Source organism: Chelon labrosus (assembly GCF_963514085.1).
Source record: "Chelon labrosus genome assembly, chromosome: 15".
NCBI classification, from domain to species: Eukaryota; Metazoa; Chordata; class Actinopteri; order Mugiliformes; family Mugilidae; genus Chelon; species Chelon labrosus.
Genome location: NC_140348.1, coordinates 8,653,560 through 8,674,961, shown reverse-complemented (window position 1 = coordinate 8,674,961; position 21,402 = coordinate 8,653,560). Strand labels below are relative to the sequence as shown.

General features: G+C 40.3%; 2 protein-coding genes across 2 annotated transcripts; one reads left to right on the top strand and one right to left on the bottom strand.

The window, feature by feature from the left end:
* Positions 1 to 26: 26 nt before the first annotated feature.
* On the bottom strand, positions 27 to 6,714 carry mtrf1l (mitochondrial translational release factor 1-like). Its single transcript, XM_084562417.1, has 8 exons — positions 4,305 to 6,714; positions 4,135 to 4,214; positions 3,921 to 4,025; positions 3,671 to 3,749; positions 2,702 to 2,865; positions 2,362 to 2,479; positions 1,367 to 1,503; positions 27 to 1,177 (listed from the first exon to the last, which is right to left on the bottom strand). Exons 1-8 carry the CDS (start codon positions 4,729 to 4,731, stop codon positions 977 to 979), a joined length of 1,311 nt encoding a protein of 436 aa, XP_084418543.1. The 5' UTR covers positions 4,732 to 6,714; the 3' UTR covers positions 27 to 976.
* A 1,291-nt stretch (positions 6,715 to 8,005) lies between these two features.
* On the top strand, positions 8,006 to 11,593 carry fbxo5 (F-box protein 5). Its single transcript, XM_084561106.1, has 6 exons — positions 8,006 to 8,117; positions 8,822 to 9,442; positions 9,615 to 9,785; positions 9,887 to 9,977; positions 10,406 to 10,624; positions 10,911 to 11,593. Exons 2-6 carry the CDS (start codon positions 8,868 to 8,870, stop codon positions 11,169 to 11,171), a joined length of 1,317 nt encoding a protein of 438 aa, XP_084417232.1. The 5' UTR covers positions 8,006 to 8,117; positions 8,822 to 8,867; the 3' UTR covers positions 11,172 to 11,593.
* Positions 11,594 to 21,402: the final 9,809 nt, after the last annotated feature.

Below are 21,402 nucleotides of genomic sequence, written 5' to 3'. Positions count from 1 at the left end.
TTAACTTTCAATTTTAATCTATGTTAACCTTTAACAAACACAAAACACAAACGCTAGCCTGCAAAACAAAAAGCAATCAAAAGCAAGCCATCTTTAATTGGACAAGTTGAGTACTTTTACTTTAACAATTACCTATCCCTTTTAATAACTCATCCCACACAGTCTGTGATGTTTTCCTGCCCAATTTATCACTTGAGATTAATCAGACGAGACAGTACGAGGGTGTAGAGAATAGATACCTTCTGTGATATAAGATCTGGAGTTGTTGCAATAGTGCCTTGGTTCCACTTTACTGACATTCAAGGCTACATGGTTAAATGGCATCATACTGCAGCTAAAACATTCCATAAATCAAGAAATTTTTGAAGCAAATTAGCAAAAATTCAATAGATGAGAATTAACAGCAGCAATTGAGCATGATATCAGTGTGTTAGCATTAATTCATTAAGCTACATTTGAACAACAGACACCAGACAGCAAACATCAGTGCCCATGTGCAGAAAATTACATCCATAGAGAATGACGTTTCGGTACTGGTCAGCATAGGGCCTCACCAAGCCTTTTCACCAGACATCAATGCCCAGTGATACTCTTGTGAACGTAGGCAAATCCTTGCATCTACTTCCCAGAGAAGTGGAGGCTCTATATACGCCGTAACAAGTGCACACTTTATCAGCATATGAGAGGCGCTGCTGTTGAATAAATGTGGCCAGAATCTCTCTCTCAACCACAGAGGCATTAAAACATGAGACTTAATGATTGCAGATCTTATACAATCACTTTATTTACCACATCGAAACAAAATATTTTTCAGTATTAGGATAGGTCTTCCCTTATCCATCGTGGTCTTTTTCCTCTTGGTTTTCCCGGCAGAATTTAAAGCAGAGAAGGAATGTTTTCACAGTGCTTTGTTAAAACATGTAGCAAGAAGCTTCCTCTCCATCAGGGTCCACCCCATGCGCCTTCATGCGCCTTCCTAGCTGCTTTCTTCCAGCAGTTCTATGAGCGTCTCCTGGTTGGAGAACTCCTGCAGCGAGGAGTTCATCTCGTCCAGCAGATCCTCTCCCAGCATGAAGCTCTTAATGTCGTGCACCGACATGCCGATACGGTGGTCTGTTATGCGATCCTGGGCGAAGTTGTAAGTGCGGATCTTCTCTGATCTGCCTCTGGTGCCAATCTGCATTGAAAAGGAGGCTCTTGGTTTTAATTTATTTTGCATGCATCCTTATTCTCTTTCCTTGTTTTGCACTGTTTATTCTCTCCACCTCTTTTTATCGAACAAAATTACTCGGACATTTAAATAACTTTTTTTTGTGTAAAGATACATGTTCTAAATATTCCAGAGTAAACGACCTCTGCGTCCCACCTGTATTTTCCTCTGGTTGTAGCGTTTGCTGGTCTCCTCCTCCAGCTTCATGCTGTACAGTTTTGCTCTCAGAGCCTTCATGGCTTTCTCCCTGTTCTTCAGCTGGGATCGCTCCTGCTGGCACTCTGCAACCAAGCCTGACCCACACACACAAACACAGAACAACTTTTCTGAGGGCCTCCAACCCACTCACTCATTTCTTCACCACTCTTAACAAAAACGACACTCTGTGGACACTTTTTGTTTTGCTGAAAATGAGCCAAATAAATGTGACGTCGAGCAGTGACTTCAGTACATACCATGCTTCTCACTGAATCTGATGATTTTATATACATACGACAAACTTCCTGTATCTGCTTCCTAGTATTATAAATACATCATTGCTGTTATTTAAAGCCTAAACATTCAGGAAATGTCATGAGAGGAGAAGGAACGTGCATCCTCAGGGTTGAATATATTTTGATACAAATGAACCTGCTGTGTTAAATGGTTGTGTTATATTTCTGATCTACACCTCCATTTTAAGCCTCTCACAGTTCATCTGACACAAAAAGGAAGCGTTCAGGTTTTGTGTACCACATATCTGAAAGAAACTCCCAGAAAACTCTTGGATCCTTTAGATCATAAGTAAATGTTCCTGATAACCGTTGCTTTTATTTAATCTAAATGTGTTGCCAATATTTAATATTTTATTTAGCTACTTTTATAACACATTTGTGTGCTTCATTGTCTCGTATTTATATCAACCATGTTATATTGCTTGGCTGTTGAAAGGTGCTACATAAGTAATGTTACTCTATCAACTGCATCCAGTAACAGTTCCGTGGATAGAAGATAGAGCTTGTTACTATTTGTTGAACCTTATAGATAAGGGGTGAAAGTCAAACAGACTAACATCCGCCCTGTCACCCTGTCATGTTGGCTCATGTTTAACAAGTGAAACTGGGAATGAGGTATGCTCACTTTGCTCAAGCACGTGTTGTTCCAGTTTTTACCTGTTGGAAGATGGACTATTCTGACTGCACTGTCAGTGGTGTTGACGTGTTGACCTCCAGCTCCGCTCGCTCTCATTGTGTCTATCCTCAGGTCCTTTGAGTTTATTGTGAAAGAGATCTGACAAGAACACACAAATCGGCAGTAATCTGATTAATTATTGTGAAATACCTCAGATCAAATTAAACCAAATTTCAACAGTAAGTGCTCTCTAAAATTTTCTACTTCATCTGCAATAATTCTTGTGGGGAAATTGGACTGGTTTAAAAGCAAGATTGGACACAACAGAGATAAGTATGGGGGCTCTTTTTATGCCGTCCCATGCATGTTGTGCAGTGGTACCTCAGTGGGTTGCGGAAGAACGGCCACAGTCATGGTGCTGGTGTGCATGCGGCCCTGCTTTTCAGTCTTGGGAACCCGCTGAACCCGATGAACTCCAGCCTCAAACTTCATCCTCTTGTAGCTCTCAGGTCCGCTGATACTGGCGGAGGCATGACGTAGCCCGCCTGGTAATGGGTGAGAAGTAGTTCTAAATACTCAGTGCTTTATAATACAGGTGATTACAACAGGCAGTCTCTTCACTTCCAGTGCAAACCGGTGCAGTGAGATGAAAGGTCAGTTTGTTGATGTGAAAAGGCACATATGGAGCCAGTTTCAGTCTCAATGTTTCAGTCTCGATGTCAACTATTATAAAGTGGCCACTCCAACACAATGTAGCTGAAAACTGGAATTGAAGTAAAAATATGACTATAGGCAGTGTGTTTCATTCTCTTAACTCGTTTGCTCTTAAATATTTATTTTAGACGAAAAATGAAAACTAGGAATTCTTCCTCTGTCTTCCAGTAGTTTTGAGGGTTTAAGAAAAAAACAAATGGCTCCCTCTTGTGTTTGTCGTCAGTCACTGCAATATTGGCAGCATAACAATTTCGTCAAGCTCCATAAATCATTATCTCACCCCATATAGAGTCACTAGAAAAAAAATATCAGTCACAATCTTTCTAATAGTCTACCACAACCTCATGAAACATTCTCTCGGTTTCTGTGAGACATTCAAAACAAAAGAAAAAACTGAATAAACAGATTCACCCTGATGTAATGTTCTCCATAATACATGTTTACTGTATACCAACCTGTAAATAGTACTGTCTTAAAATGTCAGTTTGGTCAATTTGTTAATGTTTTAAAATATAACCATTATACCCTCACCACCTCCATACAACACTCTTGAAAACTTAAACGTGTGGTTAAATACTTAAATGTGGGTTGAACTAATTTAATCAGAGCGTACTTAAACTGTGTGCGTCTACTGACCTATCTCGCTAGTCATGTGCTCCAGGATGTCAAAGGACCAGCCGTGGTGCTGAGCAAAGCCCTGGTACATGTTAAACACCTTCAGAGGAGAGGAGGCGGTTAATCAGCAGGTAAAAAGGCAGAAAATATATAAGCCCAAATTTTCATAGGTCACAACTCTGTCTGTGTCTAACTTTTTACAAGATGTATTTATTTAGTAAAAGAGCAGTTAAAACAATAACTACTATATTTTAGGTAAGTACTTCCAGACCTCAGCAGTGAACAGCATGGCCTCCTGACCACCGACACCAGCTGTGACTTCCAGGACGAGGTCGCTCAGATCAGCCTCCTCGTCAGGGATCAACAGGTCTAGGATCTGGTTGGTTAAGCATGATAATATGACAGGACTGAAAACGACAGATCTGAAGTTACATCAGCGGTGCAACAAGTTCTGCACCGAAAATTGGCACATTTATCAGTTTTACCGTTTGTCTGAGGTCTTGAATATCTTGCAGACAGCCTTCTCTCTCCAGTTCAGCAAGTTCTCGCAGGGCTGGGTCCTCATCTTTAAAGGAAAACAATAACATACAGTATTACTTAAATTACTGCCAGAACATTTGCCACAGCCTTTCCATCAAACAATTTCTTGTCTCACCTTTCAGGAGCATCTCGGTCTCAGACATCTCTTTTTGTTTATTGTCCAGCTCTCTGATGCTCTGGATGAGGGGAGCCAGCCGAGACACTTTGGTCCTCTTGGCCCTGAGTTCGTCCTCACTGCTCTGCTCCTCCGTCACGCTGCCGCTGACTGCTTGTAAACATTCACTGTACTCTGTTTCCAACTTCTTCAGGTGCTCCTGCAGAGACCTCCTGGCAAAAAGTTCTTCCACCGACAGCAGCTTCTCCATCAAAGGTGTACTGGTGTGAAGAGCTCTTGCGGTTCTGCCAAAGCAGTTACTGGCATGTCTATGAAAACTAACTGTGTGGCTGATGATGTGTTGTGGTTTTTGAAAACGAGGTAACCACTGATTAAAGACATACTCCGTTCCTTTTGGAAGGAGATTTAGTAACCTTCTGTAAGCCATTTCAGATTTGGTTATGCAGAAGTGAAGAAAACTAATACCAATATGACTTGGCTTTGATACATGCTTCTCTCTAGTCCTGAACGAACAGTCGGAACAACTTTCGTTCAAAACTATATGATGCGATGTGTTATCATTTTTAAACAAAGATAAATATCCTACAATAGCTATATTATAATGCAGACTGTAAACAATGATGGCATTCTCGACGTCATTTAAATCTTAGTAAGCAGTCATTTATTTTGATCAACTTTTGTGAAAGGTCCACCTTGTAACCTCCCGCAATCAGCGAAATACAGTATAACCGCGAAAGGAATCAATGCATTTAAAAGCCTTGGATTTTTGCAAGTAAGCCCGGACAACAACCTACAAAACATAATGACAACATTTTTAAAAAAGTAAATAAAACACTGAGTGTAACCTGCTAGCTAATATGTGATGTAGAAATCAAATGACAAACTGTCCAGTGTCACGAATACTTGATTTCCTGTTATAGGAAATATCTACGTGGCTATAACGAAACAGGATTTAGTCAGAAATTGTCAAATACTGTCTCGTATCCGGCTGTTAACGCTTGTTACACAAACTTAGTTCCTTTACCCACACGCTGAAGGGCGCAGACATATTTGTAAGAAGCGCATGCGCAGAAACAACATATCTTCTTCTTCTTCTTCTACTACTTCTTCTTCTTCTTCTGTTGAATTTTATGGCAGTTTACACTCAAAGTGTATTACCGCCATCTGCTGGACTGAGGTGCAGTTCATTTTGGGTTTTTAAGAAACTGAATAAAGTATAAAAGTAAAAGAAAATAAATAAATAAAAATAAAATATAGGAAAACAAAATAATCAAAACAAAACAAAGAGTTCTAAATCCTACTTGCTAACTGTGTGTCTTTGATGAATGCTACTATAGAGCTATTTATGTTTCCTGACCTGGGCTCTGTCAATAATGTTTCTAAGGAGAATACTTTCTTAGCTGTATTAACCGCCCTTTTCAGTATTTCTCTTTCCCTAGAAAACCTTCTACACCTTAAAAGGACATGCTCCACATCTTCACTCTCTCCACAAACCTCACAATTCCCAGATGGATGTTTCTTGATGATAAATAAATTACTATTTAAACCAGTGTGTCCTATTCGTAATCTGTTAAACCAAACCTCCTCCTGTCTATTTGTGTACCTGGTCCTTTTCCTTGATATTTCTTGTTGCAATTTGTATAGATGTCTACCCCTCCTCTCCTTATCCCACTCAGTTCTTCTACTTCTTCTTCTTCCTCTTCTTTTTATATGGCGGTTGGCAACCAGCTTTTGGTGCATTACCGCCACCATCTGGACTGGAGTGTGGATCAAAAGGTCAACCTACACTTTCTTAAATTCTTTTTAATAACCCAGTTACTTTCAAAACAGAAAACAAAAAATGAAAACAAATTCCACCAGATTCTCTCTGCAGTATATCATGTAAATTTAATGTAATCTGGTTTTCACTAAATTGCGAAATCAATCTTTGTCTGGCTTGATGGTATTTAGGACAATACATAATTACATGCTCTATGGTCTCCTGACTATTGCAATATTCACACATTCCATCAACATGTTTTTTCATTGTAAATAATGTTCTATTTAATCCTGTATGTCCTAGCCTCATTCTAGATACCACATCTTCTTCCTGCTTACTTCTGCACATATTCCTGCTCCTCCCCACCTTTCCTTGAATGCTATACAGGTGTCTCCCAGACTGTTCATTATCCCATAAAAATTGCCATTTTCCATTTATTTTAGATTTAATTATGCTCTTGACTTCAGCTTTGCTGTATTTAATATCTACCTCTATATCAGACTTTCCTGCTGCTTTCTTCGCACAGAAACAACATATCTTCTTCTACGGCCAAAATTAAAGAAAAGCGAAGATGATTCCCGGCTGTAAATATTCTACATAGATTGTGTATTCTACAAACTAAAAACCTCACTCAGACTCAGACAGGGAATATAATATATACTGGATTGTATTGTCAATTATATCGTAGACATGTAGCTTATTTAAATGGATTTACTCTAATTTAAATAAGCTAAGATCTAAGATCAAGCTAAACAAACTAGTATTTTCTTTACAATCATTACTGCCTACCTCTTATTTTTTGTATGCAGTAGTTTTTGGTGATTTCAATCACTTAATTAAGGAATATGCAACATGTCAGCAAATAATTCATCTGAAACCAAATGTTCATACCCATGGGTCCTCTGAAACTGAAAGAATGAAAGAGACAGGGCTTGATGGCTTTAGGATTTTAGCTGACATTTTGTTTTACAACCCCAATTGTCATACAGTGAATTTTGCCTGAGAAAATGACTGAGTAGACTCAGACTAAATTTTGATTATGAATTGAAAACAGTCTTGATGCTGGCATCATCATTAAATTATCTTAAATGTGCACTCCAGTATGCAAAGAACCCCCCTCCGAGCTTAATGCAAGCTTTGCTGACCTTTTCTCATTTTCACTGTGTTTCTTTACTCTTCCATTTTGAGCATTAAAAATAAGCATACCGATAAAGTTTGGTTTTGACTTGTACAAGGATTTTCTCCAAAATAGTTTACATACAATTACAGTGCAAACGGCACGATGAAACAACTGAGATAGCTGCTGCAAAATAACTAAGCATTTCTACATCCCCCCACTTTCCCACCAACTGGTTTCAATGAAAGAGCCACTTTACACATTCCAGGCAGGGGTGTGAACTAAACTCTCCCCTCTTTTTTTTTTTTCAAAGAGTAGGGGTCCTGACAGAACTGAAAAAGAGAGTTGAACCCCCTCCCAGCCTCATAGCTTTCCTAAAACAGTTTGCATTAACAAGGGCAAGTGATCCATTTCTGCTCAGACATCTGCAACCAGAGAGAGTTTTTGGTTATTCTCATACTATTTTGAATATTTACCACCAAAAGTGGTTCATATTTATCTTTAAAGTTTTTTCGGAGACTCGAATACGAATGTCCATTATTTAATTAGTATTAATTAGTACACATTAGTATGTAAGATATAATCTCGTGATAATAGATTAGATCACTGGAAACTAGTCAGGAGCTCATAATTACATTTTATTCCTGTTTCCTTCCGGGTGACTTAAGCGGTGGGACTACGTCCACTGCGCACTGACGTCAAGACATTTGAGAACTCAGCTCTCATTGGTCAGGTGTTTTAAAGAGACAAACACCCTCTTCGATATGATTGGTTCGCGCATTTTGCCCACCAATTTCAAATAGGACACAGCAACTGGCGGATTTTCAGTTGTGGAGCATTTAATTCTGGCAGAGCGGGTTGTCAGCCGAAAGAGAGCTCAGCGGCTATTAGGACGGAAGCAAGAGTCTTCTTTGGATAACGGTATCACAAACATAAGGTACGGCGATTCACTTAATATCCCTCAGCATCTAAATTAATCATTTTAACCTAAGGGCTAATTATTTTTCCGTTGTGTCTGGAACCTTAGCTAGCCAGGGTACTAGCTGGGCTGTACCAGAATGCTAACTAGTCTGGGTAATTAAAATGTAACTAATGATATGAACTGAAAGCACGGTCAATATTAGACTTTGTTGAAACTGAGTACGCAGTTTTAGTTCTGCATGGATAATATGTGATGAACAAAATTAGCACGAACGTACTTCCCACGAACGACACTATACGCGCCTAAATGCGTCAGTCATGTTAAACGAGATCATTGCACACCGCTCATACACACGTTACTGTGCAATATATATTAATATAGGACAAGCTTTGCTCATGAACGACGACTTTGCATTTAAAGATTACAATCCTATTATGTTCGCGTCATCGCTGCATTTCCGCCAAATTTACGGCGCGCCAAAATCAACTGTTTGTCTTGAAAAATATGTGAAGAATTGACCTAAAGCCTTGCTCATCGTTTGTTTTAACAGTTTGATAGCACTTGAGCCACGTGATATTTCTATCCTTTATGTCAGACAACTTATAGTTTACTTTAACGTTAGATGTAGCCAAGTTAGCTCCCACGAGTGCGGCCATGTTGCTTGTCAGGCTTAAATTTCTAAAAACCTGTCATGACTCCTGTTTGTCTTCTGTTTGCAGAAACGTCCCTTCTTCAGTGTTTATGTTTCATTGTTAAAGAGTTATCATGAAGTGCCCCCAGTACGAGGCTACAAAGACGAAGAATATGGAGAAAAGCTCTGTTGTCCTGGCTGCTGCTGAGCCCAAGCTGCTTCACCTCAAGGCCTCCCCAGTGAAACAGCCCACCAAACCTCAGTGTCCACCCGCAGATGTGACCCCAGTGTTGTTCAATGACAAGGAAAACAGCACCAGCCTGGAGCACGATAGGACTCTAGATGAATGCTTTGAGGACAGCGGCTATCTATCTCTGCAAAACAGTCAGACTGATATTCACCATGGGGACGAAGAGGATGAACAAATCCTGGGAAAACCCACGGCGCCGCTGCCATCTGCTTCTACCACGCACAGAGAAAAGACAGTTTCACCAAATAGTTCCCCCTCCAAATGCCTAAAGAGGAATAATCCTAGTTGTCCAGCTCTTGTGACAGTTTCCACTCCTGCGGAGCGTCCTCAGAGGAGAACAGCATTACACTCACTATCATCCACCCCCCGTGATCAACACAGTGACCCCAACCTGCCTATACTGAAATTCCAGCAGGCTGTGTGTGAAGAGCTTGCTAAGAGCTATCAAAAGAATAAAAAGTAAGAGTTGATACTCATATTTATCTTTGTGTTGGTGGATTAGTAGTTTAATTGTCTTGGAATATCTCCTTTATTCATTGAAATCATATATTAGGCATAATTTCGCTGGCTATATTTCTGAGTTATGTTGATCTAAATAAAGGAATATTCATTTTGTTTTCTTGTGTTTCAGATATGACTGGAGTATTGTCACAAAGGTAGCTGAGGATCATCTTTTGGATCGTGTGATAGGAGGTCAGATGGGTCTGGAGTACATCGATGTATTTACATCGCTGCTGTCCAGAAACATGAGAAGCATCCTGACCACCATCCTGGCTCTTCTGGGAGACATGGACCTGATTAGGTAAATTACAAACCCTTCGTTTTGTGGCGTCTCGCTTGACTGACAAGTTGGGTTATACGTGTGTCTACATTTATTATACTTACATGTTTTTCATTTCTCAGCTGTAAGAAAGTGAGCAGAAGTTGGAGGAGGATCATCTGTGAAGATGAAGCAGCCCTGAGCAGGTGTCAGCGAGTAGAGCAAGCACTCACGGTGAGGAATCTAAAACATCCACGTTGTACAGTGCAGTGAGATTTTGTTTCCACTTTGCATGTGTAAACATTAGAACAGTATGAAAAACAATAGGATACAAATATAATCTAAATCTGAGTTGGATGGGAATAGAGTACAAATATGAATATGGAAATGTAGACTGTTGCCATGGTTGTGTGTCAGGCAGGGAGTTTCCCGGACTGATTTAGAGCTGCCACAGCTCTGGGGAAGAAATAAGAGTTTAGAAATAGAAAACTGTCTATATCGTGTCTTTTAAGGTTGTAGAGTAAAAAATACACAAGGAAAGTCCACAGTAGGTCACCCACGTGTGGGCTTAACAGCTTAGAACTTCAAAGCTTTAAAATGCTGAATGTATCTCTGGAAACTACTACATGTTCTCATATGTTGCCTCTTTTATTCCCTTTAAGGAGTCAAGGAGCTCTCTGAGACGGAGGGGTTGTGGTTTGACCAGGGATGTGGCTGTGTCCAGGGTGGTACTGTCCTGCATGCAGACCCTAGCGTCCTCAAGCACACCGTCTTCCTCATCCTCATCCACCCCAAGCTGCAAGATCAATAAACAGACCGCTTCTTCCCAGAAGGGCAGCACACCCATCTCTCAGTGTACCCGCTTCAACGAATACATGCAGGTTAGTGTTGTTTTAGTCTGTTTTTGTACACACCGAATCGGCAAAAACCCACATTATGGTTTCCCGAAGCTCAGATGTTTTATGAACAAAACCCAAACATTGAATTTACTCTGCTATAAAAACAAATCTGAAGTTTTAGATTGTGAAACCATGACAAGTTTAAGTTTTAAACTGAAAAAGGACTTAAAGAAGTGAGTTAATCAGCCGATTAGTTTCAGCCCATGTACATAGGCATGTCAGGGGAACTGCACATGTTATAACGTTCATGTCTTCTTCTCCTGCCCAGGCTGCCAGTAATCTGAAGCAGCACGAATCTCTGCGTCCCTGCAAGCGCTGTGGCTCACCTGCAACCCATCAGTCCGAGGTCCAGAGGGCCATGTGCAGTCGCCCCAACTGTCTATTTGACTTCTGCACCCGCTGCCGAGAGCCCTTCCACGGCTCGACCCCCTGCCGAACGGTGCAACCGCGACCTCACTTCTCCTCCTCCAAGACGACCCCGATCATACCAGGGAGCGCTCGCAGCAAAAGGAGCATCAGGCGCCTGTGATGGAGGTTTACTGGAGTTTTATTCACTGACTATTTTAAATGAGCCGATGTGTCCAGTAGCTCCATACAAACACTGGGCAGAAGGGGAAGTTTTTACACAAGCCTGGAGATGGCTTGTATGAGCACTTTGTTACATGCAGAACTCAAATGAGAGAAGCATTTAAAGCACTACTGGGACAATCAACCAGGAAGTGTCAACTGGCTAAAGCAGCTGTTGCCAGCAAGCAACAAAAACATCTGATGCCAAAAAAAAGACTGATGCGCGTTACATTGTGTACATTTTTATTATGTTTTTAAAACTGAATGGATCTAAATATATCATCTTTTTTTTTTATTTTGTATATGTATTTTTAAATAAATGTTGATCCTCAGGATGTCTTTAAATGTTCACATTTTCTGTATTTGTTGAAAATAGACTTTCCATAAAACATACCTTGTGTTTTTGTGTTTTTTGGTGACACATTGCAAAACTGAACACAGCTTCAATGTTGATCTGGTGGCTTTACTTGGTACATTAAGGTGAATGCTGTAAGAAGTAACTTTAATTTACAGCTTTATTAGGATAAAATACTGTATAGTTTCAAGATTGAGAAGTTCCTACAGATAGGAAAAGGGTTCAGTTCTCACTGGAGAAACGGCTTGAGACTTGAAAACTGTTTCAGATAAAAATATGAATGGATTCTATTTAAAAATTTGGCAACAGAGCAGTTGTTAAAATAAGGATGTTTTTCAAGAATAATTTTATCTAGCACATCCATACAAACTTTGCATGTCAGGAATTTTAAAATGGGAGTCAAGTGAGAGCCAAAGCAGTGTTTCTATGAATATGAAGTTTTCTAACAGTTTCCACTGAAAGCGAAACCTATATTATTTCTTGCATGTTGAAATGACCTGTAGGTATTTGTTTCACTAGAGGGCACCATTGTTTCCTCCCTCTCCGGCCCCTCATCTCTAGATTAACTGAGTCAAAGCACCCATGTTGTGTTTCTCACATATTTTGTAATTAAAAAAATAAATAATAATAATAAAAGCAGGTTTTAACTGCTGCATATTTTACTTAATTTCACTTTCAATAATTAGTCAAATATATAAAAAGACTACAACTCTACTATACAGTATTATAAACAAGGACTGCTGCAGAAAAGGATGAAGGTGCTTACTGGGGACATTCACAAAAATAATCTTTTTTTCTTTTTCATAAAAATAATCATCTTTTTGTCAATGTAATGTTTTCGAAATGTGGATTTTATTTTGCCATGCACGTCTTCATGGAGTAAATGCTGAATGGTCAAGTGAATTAATTGAGTAAGATACTGAGAATTAATGCAGTAACTTCACTGCTGCTGACGTTTGTGGTAAAGAGGAAAAGCCGACTGATTCCAGTCATTTTCAGTCATGTGTGTTAAGTAGCTTGTACTGACATCCAACTTGCTTTTGCTCATAACAAAAACAGAAAGCCTGTTATGCAAACCGAAATACGATCCTTTCCAATCAGTACCAGTTCGAGGACAATATGTGAAGAAGTCGCATCATGAGGTGTATATTTCTCAAGCTTGAATCACACAAGGGACTGAAAGTGTCAGAGTCTGCCTATACTGCTGCTTGCAGATAAAAAAAAAAAAAGTGTTTCTTGTCAGTGCCCCACGCTCACAGAAGAGCACAGATAAATACATTTAATTTATTAAAAGCAGATTATAAGACAAAGAAAGCACAAAACTCAAGATTAAATCTGCAATGTTAGGGGTGGATAAGACATCGAGCCCTAAAGTTGCATTCATTGTAACGTGTCACTCTTATTCCTATGGTTTTCATGCACTAACTGTGTTTTCTGTGTGATTCTACTGCTTGAGAGAGATGCCTTTAAGGTAAATGGGCTCCAAAAACAGATTGTCAGCTTTTATCTACATCGTTCATCACGGAGATTCTGACTTGGAGCTCTGGGAAACTCCACCTTTGAGAAATTCCTCCTGGGATAAAAAAAAAAAACAGCCCTCTGCAGTTTCCCCTCAAAGAAAAAAAAAAGTCTTGAATCACTCATCACTTGCTGCAAAGCTGCAAATAGCATCGCTGACATTAAATGGTTACCTCTGACATTTGCAGGATGACCCATTTGTTTCTCTCGTAGGCGAGTTTTTGTGTGTGTGAGTGTGTGTGTGTGTTTTGCTCTGATGACGCATGTAAACATCAATGTCAACTTTCATTCAGCTCGTGTGTGGAAATGATTTCAGTTCAATGGAATGCTCTGTCCTAGAAAACCCTGCTAGTTCCCAGAAAGCACTCAAAGTGTGAGTGTGCCACTGCGGATGCAGCACTGATGCATTCTTCTAGAAGTTGAACAAATATTTGGTTGAATTTGGTGTCAAACATTTTGTTGAAAACGACAAAAAACGTACACCAAAAAACATCAGCGTCTTCTACAGAGTCAACAACTTCGCTGCTGCCGCCAGCGTTTAATGTCTCTCAACTATCTCTTGGCTCATTCCGTCCTTTCTGTCTCATCCCATTATGTACTGCACCTGCTGTATACGGTTGCAGTGACAATAGAAAACCCTCTTGACTTCTCTATTTACTTTAATTCTGCTGATGTTTTCTGTCACATCTGTCTAAAAGGAATGACTTGGCATTTCTGTCTTGCACATATTATTCTCAACCAGCTTGTTAGACAAGCTAGTTAGAGACTGGAAACACAGTGAACTGGCAAAGCTGCCTCCTGTCTGCGTCCTATATGTACACAGATCAGCCACTACATTAAAACCACCTTCCTAATATTGTGTAGGTCTCCCTTGTGTCTCCAAAACAGTTATGACTCATCAGAGAATGGACATGGTCCTTCTGAGGGTGTCCTGTGGTGTCTGGAAACAGAACGTTGTTAGTGGGGGGCTTTGGGTCTTATGGGTTGAGGGGAGGGGCCTCTGTGGATCATCCCACAGATACTTGATCAGTTTGGGATCTAGTGAATTTGGAGGCCAGGTCAACACCTTGTGCTGTTCTTCATGTTTTTTTGAGTTGTTCCTCAATCATTTTTGTGTGTGTGTCTGTGTCAGGCTGCATCCTGCTGGGGATGGCTGCTGCCATCAAGGAGTGTCATTGCTATGGGGTGGGGGTGCCTGGTCTGGTCTAGGTGGGTGCTACATGTCTAAGTAACATCCACATGAATGCCAGGTCCAAAAGTTTCCCAGCAGAACATTGTATTGTCACATGATGGTCAATGTTATTTACTTCACCTGCCAGTGGTTATAATGTTGTGGCTGATCAGTGAATGATTTGTTTGGTTCTTTTAAAAACCCAAAGAGTTATCAATTTTATTTGCATTATTGTCAGTGTATAAGATTTTACAGGAAAAGACAAAAGTATACGTCTGTGGTCATTTTCAACCAGGTCCTTTTCAGGGCATATCTATTCTATGTTAAAAAATAATATTGGCAACTTTTTCCAAATGTAAAATCAAATATCTTTTTTCAACATGCCAAATGGAAGGCATTCATTTGGCTTTAAAGTCACACAAATCCAAGCCACAGATGTGTTGATATTAGAGAGAGGAGCAGCAGCCGTACGCGTGTTAGAAGATATCACGATGATGGGACTAAATGGACGATTTTGTAAAACGTCAGAGCTGCTGATGGAGCCGTGGCGGCTGCTGCTGATTAATCTGTGCTGTGGCCTTTTCGCTCCCTCTGCGACTCGGGATCATTTATCTGGCAGATTTATTGATCGGCTGCTGCGCCGACGCACACACATCCCCAGAAACACAATCAGACCTGCTGCTAATTGTAAAAGTCATTAGAGCCTGTGGACACATCTTTGTGTGTGTGTGTGTGAAAGAGTGTGTGTTTGAACAGGTGTTTACCAGGTGCCATGGTGACTTAAACACAACATGCAGGTTTGGAACAGAAGCCTCTTTATTTTATGCAATCCAAGTCCTCCTCTTCTCTTGTCTGTCACTATTTCTGGCCTTTAATCTGCTCCTTCTCTAAAGTTCACCCTCTCAGTTTTATTTTTGCATAAATAGCTCATTTCAGCTCGAGGACACAGGAAGCGTGGGTGGGTGTATGACAGGGCAACATCCAGACCCTTTTGAGTCGTTTTTCAGGTCGATGATCTTGATGCGCAGTGACTTCTGCAGGTCAATTGACCGTACGTTGCCAAAACTGAACTGTAAAAGCCCCGAAATAAAGCTGCCACTCTAGCGCCTCTAGCGAGAACGACAACGAAACAGGGGGAGAATCAAGAATAGAGCATGTCAACTAAGTTCACTGTTGTGCCCGCAAGTAGGCTTGAAGTGTATGATGGGTGAGATGATTTCTAACCTTTATTCATCCAAGAAAGTTTCAGTTCTCCATTTGAGAACCATCCAACATACTGTATGTATTCATATTAGAGGGATTAATTGGTTTTGAAGCAAGTTTTCTTCTTATGCACACTGAGAAAATGTCACCAATTTCTATTCATGTCTCTTGTTTTCAGTCTCTGCTTCCAGTTTCAAGACATGTGAGTGTAATCACAAGGGGGGGAAACTACAATAACGGGAAGTACGACTAACCAAGAGACAAGACCAAGTATCTTTTTTAAAATAAAACTGATCTACCAAAAGTTCAAAAGACAGTAAATATGAAACACAGCAAAGAATATCACGAGTGGCATAAAAAAACACAATGTTGCACAATGAGGCTCGTCTGATTTATGAGTCCGTAGCTTGTCTTCAGGAAAGTTTTGTGAGTGTTTTATCATGGCAGGAACAGTTCAGCATAAGCAACTGCACTCACACAAACACACACGCAGGCACGCACGCACATACACACAGTCGCGGTGCTTGGTGTTAAAAGGCTGCAGCCATTTCTCTCTGTCTATTTTTGCTCTGCTTGGTCCATTAAGATCAGCAGTGATGGTAGTTAATGAGTGAAGCCTCGCCACAAAGCAGACAGTAATCACAAATGTCCTGAAGAGTGGGCACACACATATACACGCACACACACACGTATACGCGGATGCACGAAAACATAATCACACACTATTTATACGCAGCCTATTGAATGTGTTTCAAAACCATCCAGACATGTTAAAGTATATATGGGCACAAAAGCAGGAATAAATAAACCCTGGCATCTTTATTTACTGCAAAAAGATCTAATAATAGGTGTGCATTATTTACACTTGCTACTTTGGTTTAAATTCAGGGCTATATAGGAAATGCCTTAATATACAAGCATGCCATTTTTAAATACTTTCCTGCTGCTGGAGTTTAAAACAAATCTTTAGTCAGTCTTCATTTAGAAGGTACTTGAACAGCTTCATTTGAAGTGCTATGAATATATGTTTCTACCTGATGTCCTTCAAAATAAGATTATTTATGTTAGAAATATGTTGGAATTAATTCATATCCACCTATGTGCCTTCTTCATTACTAGAAGAGAATTTCTGACAAAATATTTAATCATCTGATTACTAGTACTTCTTATTATATCACCTTTCTGAAGTTTGCAAGGAACCAGTGTCCCTTTCAACACACCAGTCTTGATTACTATGCAATCTAATACGTCTAAAATCTTCTTAAATAATCAATCATTTAATTTCTACTCATCCATTCATTATCCTTTGCAAGGTGGGAGATGGTCTGGTCACCTCACACCGGGTTGGAGGGACAGGACAAGTTGCCAGTCTGTCACAGGGCAGACACACGGAGATGTGAGGACTGGGCCTGCCAACTTGGCAAAGTAATCATTCATCTTCTGTAACCGCTTATTCTTGTTAAGGGTCGCGGGGGTCTGCTGGAGCCTATCCCAGCCGGCATCGGGCGAGAGGCAGGGTACACCCAGGACAGGTCGCCAGTCTATCGCAGGGCTAACACAGAGAGACAGGCAACCATTCACACCTACGGCCAATTTAGAATCACCAGTTAACCTAATGAGCATGTCTTTGGACGATGGGAGGAAGCTGGAGTACCCAGAGAGAACCCATGCAGACACAGGGAGAACATGCAAACTCCACACAGAAAGGCCCGGTCGGCCCATGGATTCAAACCCGGGACCTTCTCGCTGTGAGGCATCAGTGCCAACCACCTCTCCGCTGTGCCGCCCGGCAAAGTAATCATTAGCGTTATTATGTTTTTTGTTTTGTTTTGTTCTGTGTGTAAAATCTGTCATTTACTATTCACTCCTCCTGTCTCTGCATCTTTTTCCACATCTGTGATTTCAAGTCCAATCATGATGGGCTTCATCTGCTCTTTTGGTGTAATGCATGTGAGTCCTCTTCAGCTCATCTTCAGTCTTCCTAATAATCCATAAATTGTACTCCAAAATGTTTTGTGTTTCATTTTGTGTCAAAGTTGTTCACCTCATTTCAGTCTTCTTCATTTCAATCTTCTGCTTCCAGCATTAGATTGAATTATTTAGGTTAACAAAAAGGCAGAAGCAAAACCATAATGCTTAAAGGACTGGGGTGTCAACCCCTTTTCGCGCTGAGATAGAAGGAGGAAGAAGGCGCCAACGCAAGAAAGTTACTGAGCAGAAACATTAGCTGAACCAAAGGAACATGGTGAAACATTATACTTGCCAATCAGCATTTTGAAATTATTACTGTGAGCATCTTTTATTGCATGCCAATATTAGCATTTAGCTCAAAGCATCACCGAATGCAATCAGTGTGAGCTTTTACTCACTCAGTTAAGACTAGTGATGTGTCATGTGCAATAGAGCCGGCTCTAAGAGCCAATGCTTGGTGGTGAATCAGAAGAGCCGATTCCCATCGAATGAGAGCTGGCTCCCCACTAATGTATTGCCTTTTGCTCATTTATCTCTGCTCAGGTGAGTAGGGGGGTGAAACTTTGTTTTGATGGGCACGCCATGTGGCCAATTATATGTGAGGATCATACCATTATGTGAAATCAGAGAGAGAGGGATAGACACTGTGGCTTACAAGCACAGTAGTTATGAGTGACACCCGTAAAGGAAGCAGCATCTGGCTGAAATTTAAAGACACTGGGAATGGCAGAGCAGAGTGTCTTCACTGCACAAACCTGCACAAGGACATTTGTAACATTTGTTTACTGAGTTTGGTTCTGCTTTTGGTTGTGTAGATTTGATTGTAGTGTTTTGTTCATTTGAAACATTCATTCATTCAATCAATCAATCAATCATTCATTCATTCATTCATTCATCTTCTGTACCCGCTTATTCCTGTTAAGGGTCGCGGGGTCTGCTGGAGCCTATCCCAGCTGTCATCGGGCGAGAGCCGGGGTACACCCTGGACAGGTCACCAGTCTATCGCAGGGCTAACACAGAGAGACAGACTCATTTGAAACGCTGAATGCAATATGTATTTGTTGTGTTGGGCTAAAATATTAGGCTATAAACTATACTAAATAAAGAGCCATTTGGGACCCAAAAGAGCTGGCTCTCCGAAAAAGAGCCGAACTTCCCATCACTAACAAAGACCTCTGTCATTCACACCATGTGACCCTTTCTAATTATAATATCGACGGATGTGGGTCCAGCCCTGCAGAACATTGACATTTATGAGTCAAATATCTGTTGCCATTTTGACACGTGTAAACAAAGTGAGTCACGGCAGAGGGTGAGCAATCAGTTTTACTTAAAGAACCAGTGTTTGTAAGACTGAAAGAAATGAAATATATTAGTCTTATTATGTGTGTGTGCATTAGTGTGTGATCACCTGTAATTAGAAATTATTGGATTATGTTAGCTAAGAATGAATAAGTCAAAACTTCATCAGTAGCAACTCTCTTTTAACAAAGTCCGTCATGTTGGGACGCCATTCCGTTTGCGTTTTCATGTTGAGTGTTGCACTGGCCTTGCAGTGGGGGTGGTCACACTTCAGGTGTGGATAAAATAGCATGTCTGGAAAAGCCTGAGGAGAGGGCACTCATGTCTCACCGGTTGCCTTTTTGTCTTTTTTTTTTTTGAATGAAATAAACCTTTTAGTTTGTATCTCTGCCTTCGAGCTGGGCTGTAATGGTGTCGACTACTGCTAGTCAGCAACCTCACAGCCAAACGCCACTAAATCAAACACACCACACTTTGACATCAGAATGTACTGATTCCTCTGAAATTCCATTTGTTACATTTTTACATCCTGTGGAATTTATCTCAGATTTGCCAAAGAGCTCCATCTTGTGGAAAATCGTCTTTCCGCTGAACAAAAATGTGACAAAAGCAGCGTCTTAAAGAAACGTCACAGATTAAGTTTTCATGATGGCAGGACCCAAGAATGCTCCCCACAGGCCACACTGTATTTATTTTATAACCATGAGTTCCCAAGGGTTTTAAAATGTTGAAAGTAGCAGTTTGTCTCAGACGGGATAAACCAGAGTGCATAAAACCTCCAAAGGGACAGCTGCTGGCCGGCATGAGAGAAATTTTAAACACCTGGAGTTACTGGCAAGCAAGCAACAACAGGAAATCCTGAAGAATGGCCTCACGTGTACCACAAGGAAGGTGAGGTATGATCTGAAGATGAGTGGAAAGAACACCAGGGTTCTTAAGCTGTGAGCTGATGAAACACAGACGTGCCAGCCACCAGTTTCTGGATGGGGCAGACAACTTAGAATGATCGTGCACACTCACTCAAGCAACCACACAATAGGAGAAAAAGCAGAGGAAACAAGAACAAGCTGTAACACAGATTTTCAAGTCAACTTTGCATTCAGGTATGCAGAGCCCAGATATGTTATATCATCCGGAGATTTTCAGCGCAGCCACAAAACTGAAAACGTCACATTTCTTTCATCACCTGTCTTCCATAAACCTCTCCAGCAGTGGGAACCGTTACACACCAGACAGCCAGAAATACAACATTGGGTGAAGAGAAATCAGCTAATGCTGTGAAACAGGAACACATGACTGAAAGCATGGCTACCTTAAGACCTTTAGACGTCAAGCAACTCTTCAGACATGACACAACAGGCCTTCGGTCCATTATCCCCTGTGACCACTTCTACTAACACTGTGAAGACTGACTAAAGAGGAATTAAAGGTGTAATATTACACTGACTCTATAAAGGCTACAGTGTGATTATATCAGTAAACCTGTTGCCAAATAAACATGGACCATTAGCACTGGTTTATGTCCTCTGGAGACACCGAGTCTACAGCTGTGCTTCTAATATTACCGCATTGGCTTGACAAAATCTTGTTTAGGGAAATGCTGATGATACGTGAAATGTTAGTAACAAAAGACACAAAACAAAATGTGTTAATGCATCTCTCAAGTCCACTGGTTCCAACGGAAGACATACATCTGACACATTTGATATGACACTGAGTATTTTTTGAAGGCTAATCTTGGATTCTGTGTCAGTGTGGCCTTAAAGTCTGTGCGTCCTCTGTGGACAACTGTGTGCAGTGCAATATCAAAGATCATATCACCTATAACTGTACTGATGAACAGGTACAGTAAAATGGTCTATAATGTAAATGTCTTATCTAATGTCCCTCATTAAGCAGTCACTTTACTCTCTTACTCTAATTCTCTTCTTCTTCTTTAATGTGTCCACACTCACATACTTGCAGTTATATACAGTGCGTGTGGAAGTGTGCACAGTTTAAATGGAGTTTGAATGAAATCTGACATACATGTAAGTGTAAGTTTTAGTGCAAGTGTAAGTAACACTATAAAATAATCTGGTTATTTTATAGTAAAATAAAATGTGGACACACCAAACGCATCCGTTATTTGGTAAAACTCTTCTGCTTCTAACTCGGGACACTAATGATAACCGTCTGTGTTTCTAATAGTTTAAAACAATATCAGTCAGTTGGTTAAAAAACTAATTACTATTACTAAATCAGATTACTGCAATAATTGCATTGCAACAGAAAGGTTCATTTACGCCGTCACTGGCAACAGAGAGACAGTTTGAAATGTATGGAGGGAGACTTAAATGTTTAAAACAAGTGTCGCTGTCCATGGTGCTGAAGCTAATTTGTTCTTTTGTCTGACTCAAGGATCAGCAACCAGGCAAAGTTTTAAACTGCTCCAACAGCCTCGGACTGCTCTGTATTATTTCGACTGACATAATTTATTTGCAGATTTGTGACTCTGTCAAAATGTAGTTTTAGGAGGTTTAGTTTATATTAAGCCTGTATGTACAGTTCATGAAAATTAAATAAGAAAAGAGGAATTACTGACCGCCAGTCCTCTAGAAAAAAAAGTCACAAAAAAGTGAACTTAACATAAATTTCTATTGTCTTAAAATGACTTTATTAATCAAGTGATCA

Excerpts from the sequence above, each read along its gene's own strand:
- mtrf1l (XM_084562417.1), bottom strand. The coding sequence starts at position 4,731 with ATGGCTTACAGAAGGTTACTAAATCTCCTTCCAAAAGGAACGGAGTAT. Across the intron at positions 4,215-4,304 it reads GACCGAGATGCTCCTGAAAG|ATGAGGACCCAGCCCTGCGA; the intron begins GTGAGACAAGAA and ends TTTCCTTTAAAG. Across the intron at positions 2,866-3,670 it reads GCACATGACTAGCGAGATAG|GCGGGCTACGTCATGCCTCC; the intron begins GTCAGTAGACGC and ends ACCCATTACCAG.
- fbxo5 (XM_084561106.1), top strand. The coding sequence starts at position 8,868 with ATGAAGTGCCCCCAGTACGAGGCTACAAAGACGAAGAATATGGAGAAA. Across the intron at positions 9,786-9,886 it reads GGAGACATGGACCTGATTAG|CTGTAAGAAAGTGAGCAGAA; the intron begins GTAAATTACAAA and ends TTCATTTCTCAG. Across the intron at positions 9,978-10,405 it reads GAGTAGAGCAAGCACTCACG|GAGTCAAGGAGCTCTCTGAG; the intron begins GTGAGGAATCTA and ends ATTCCCTTTAAG.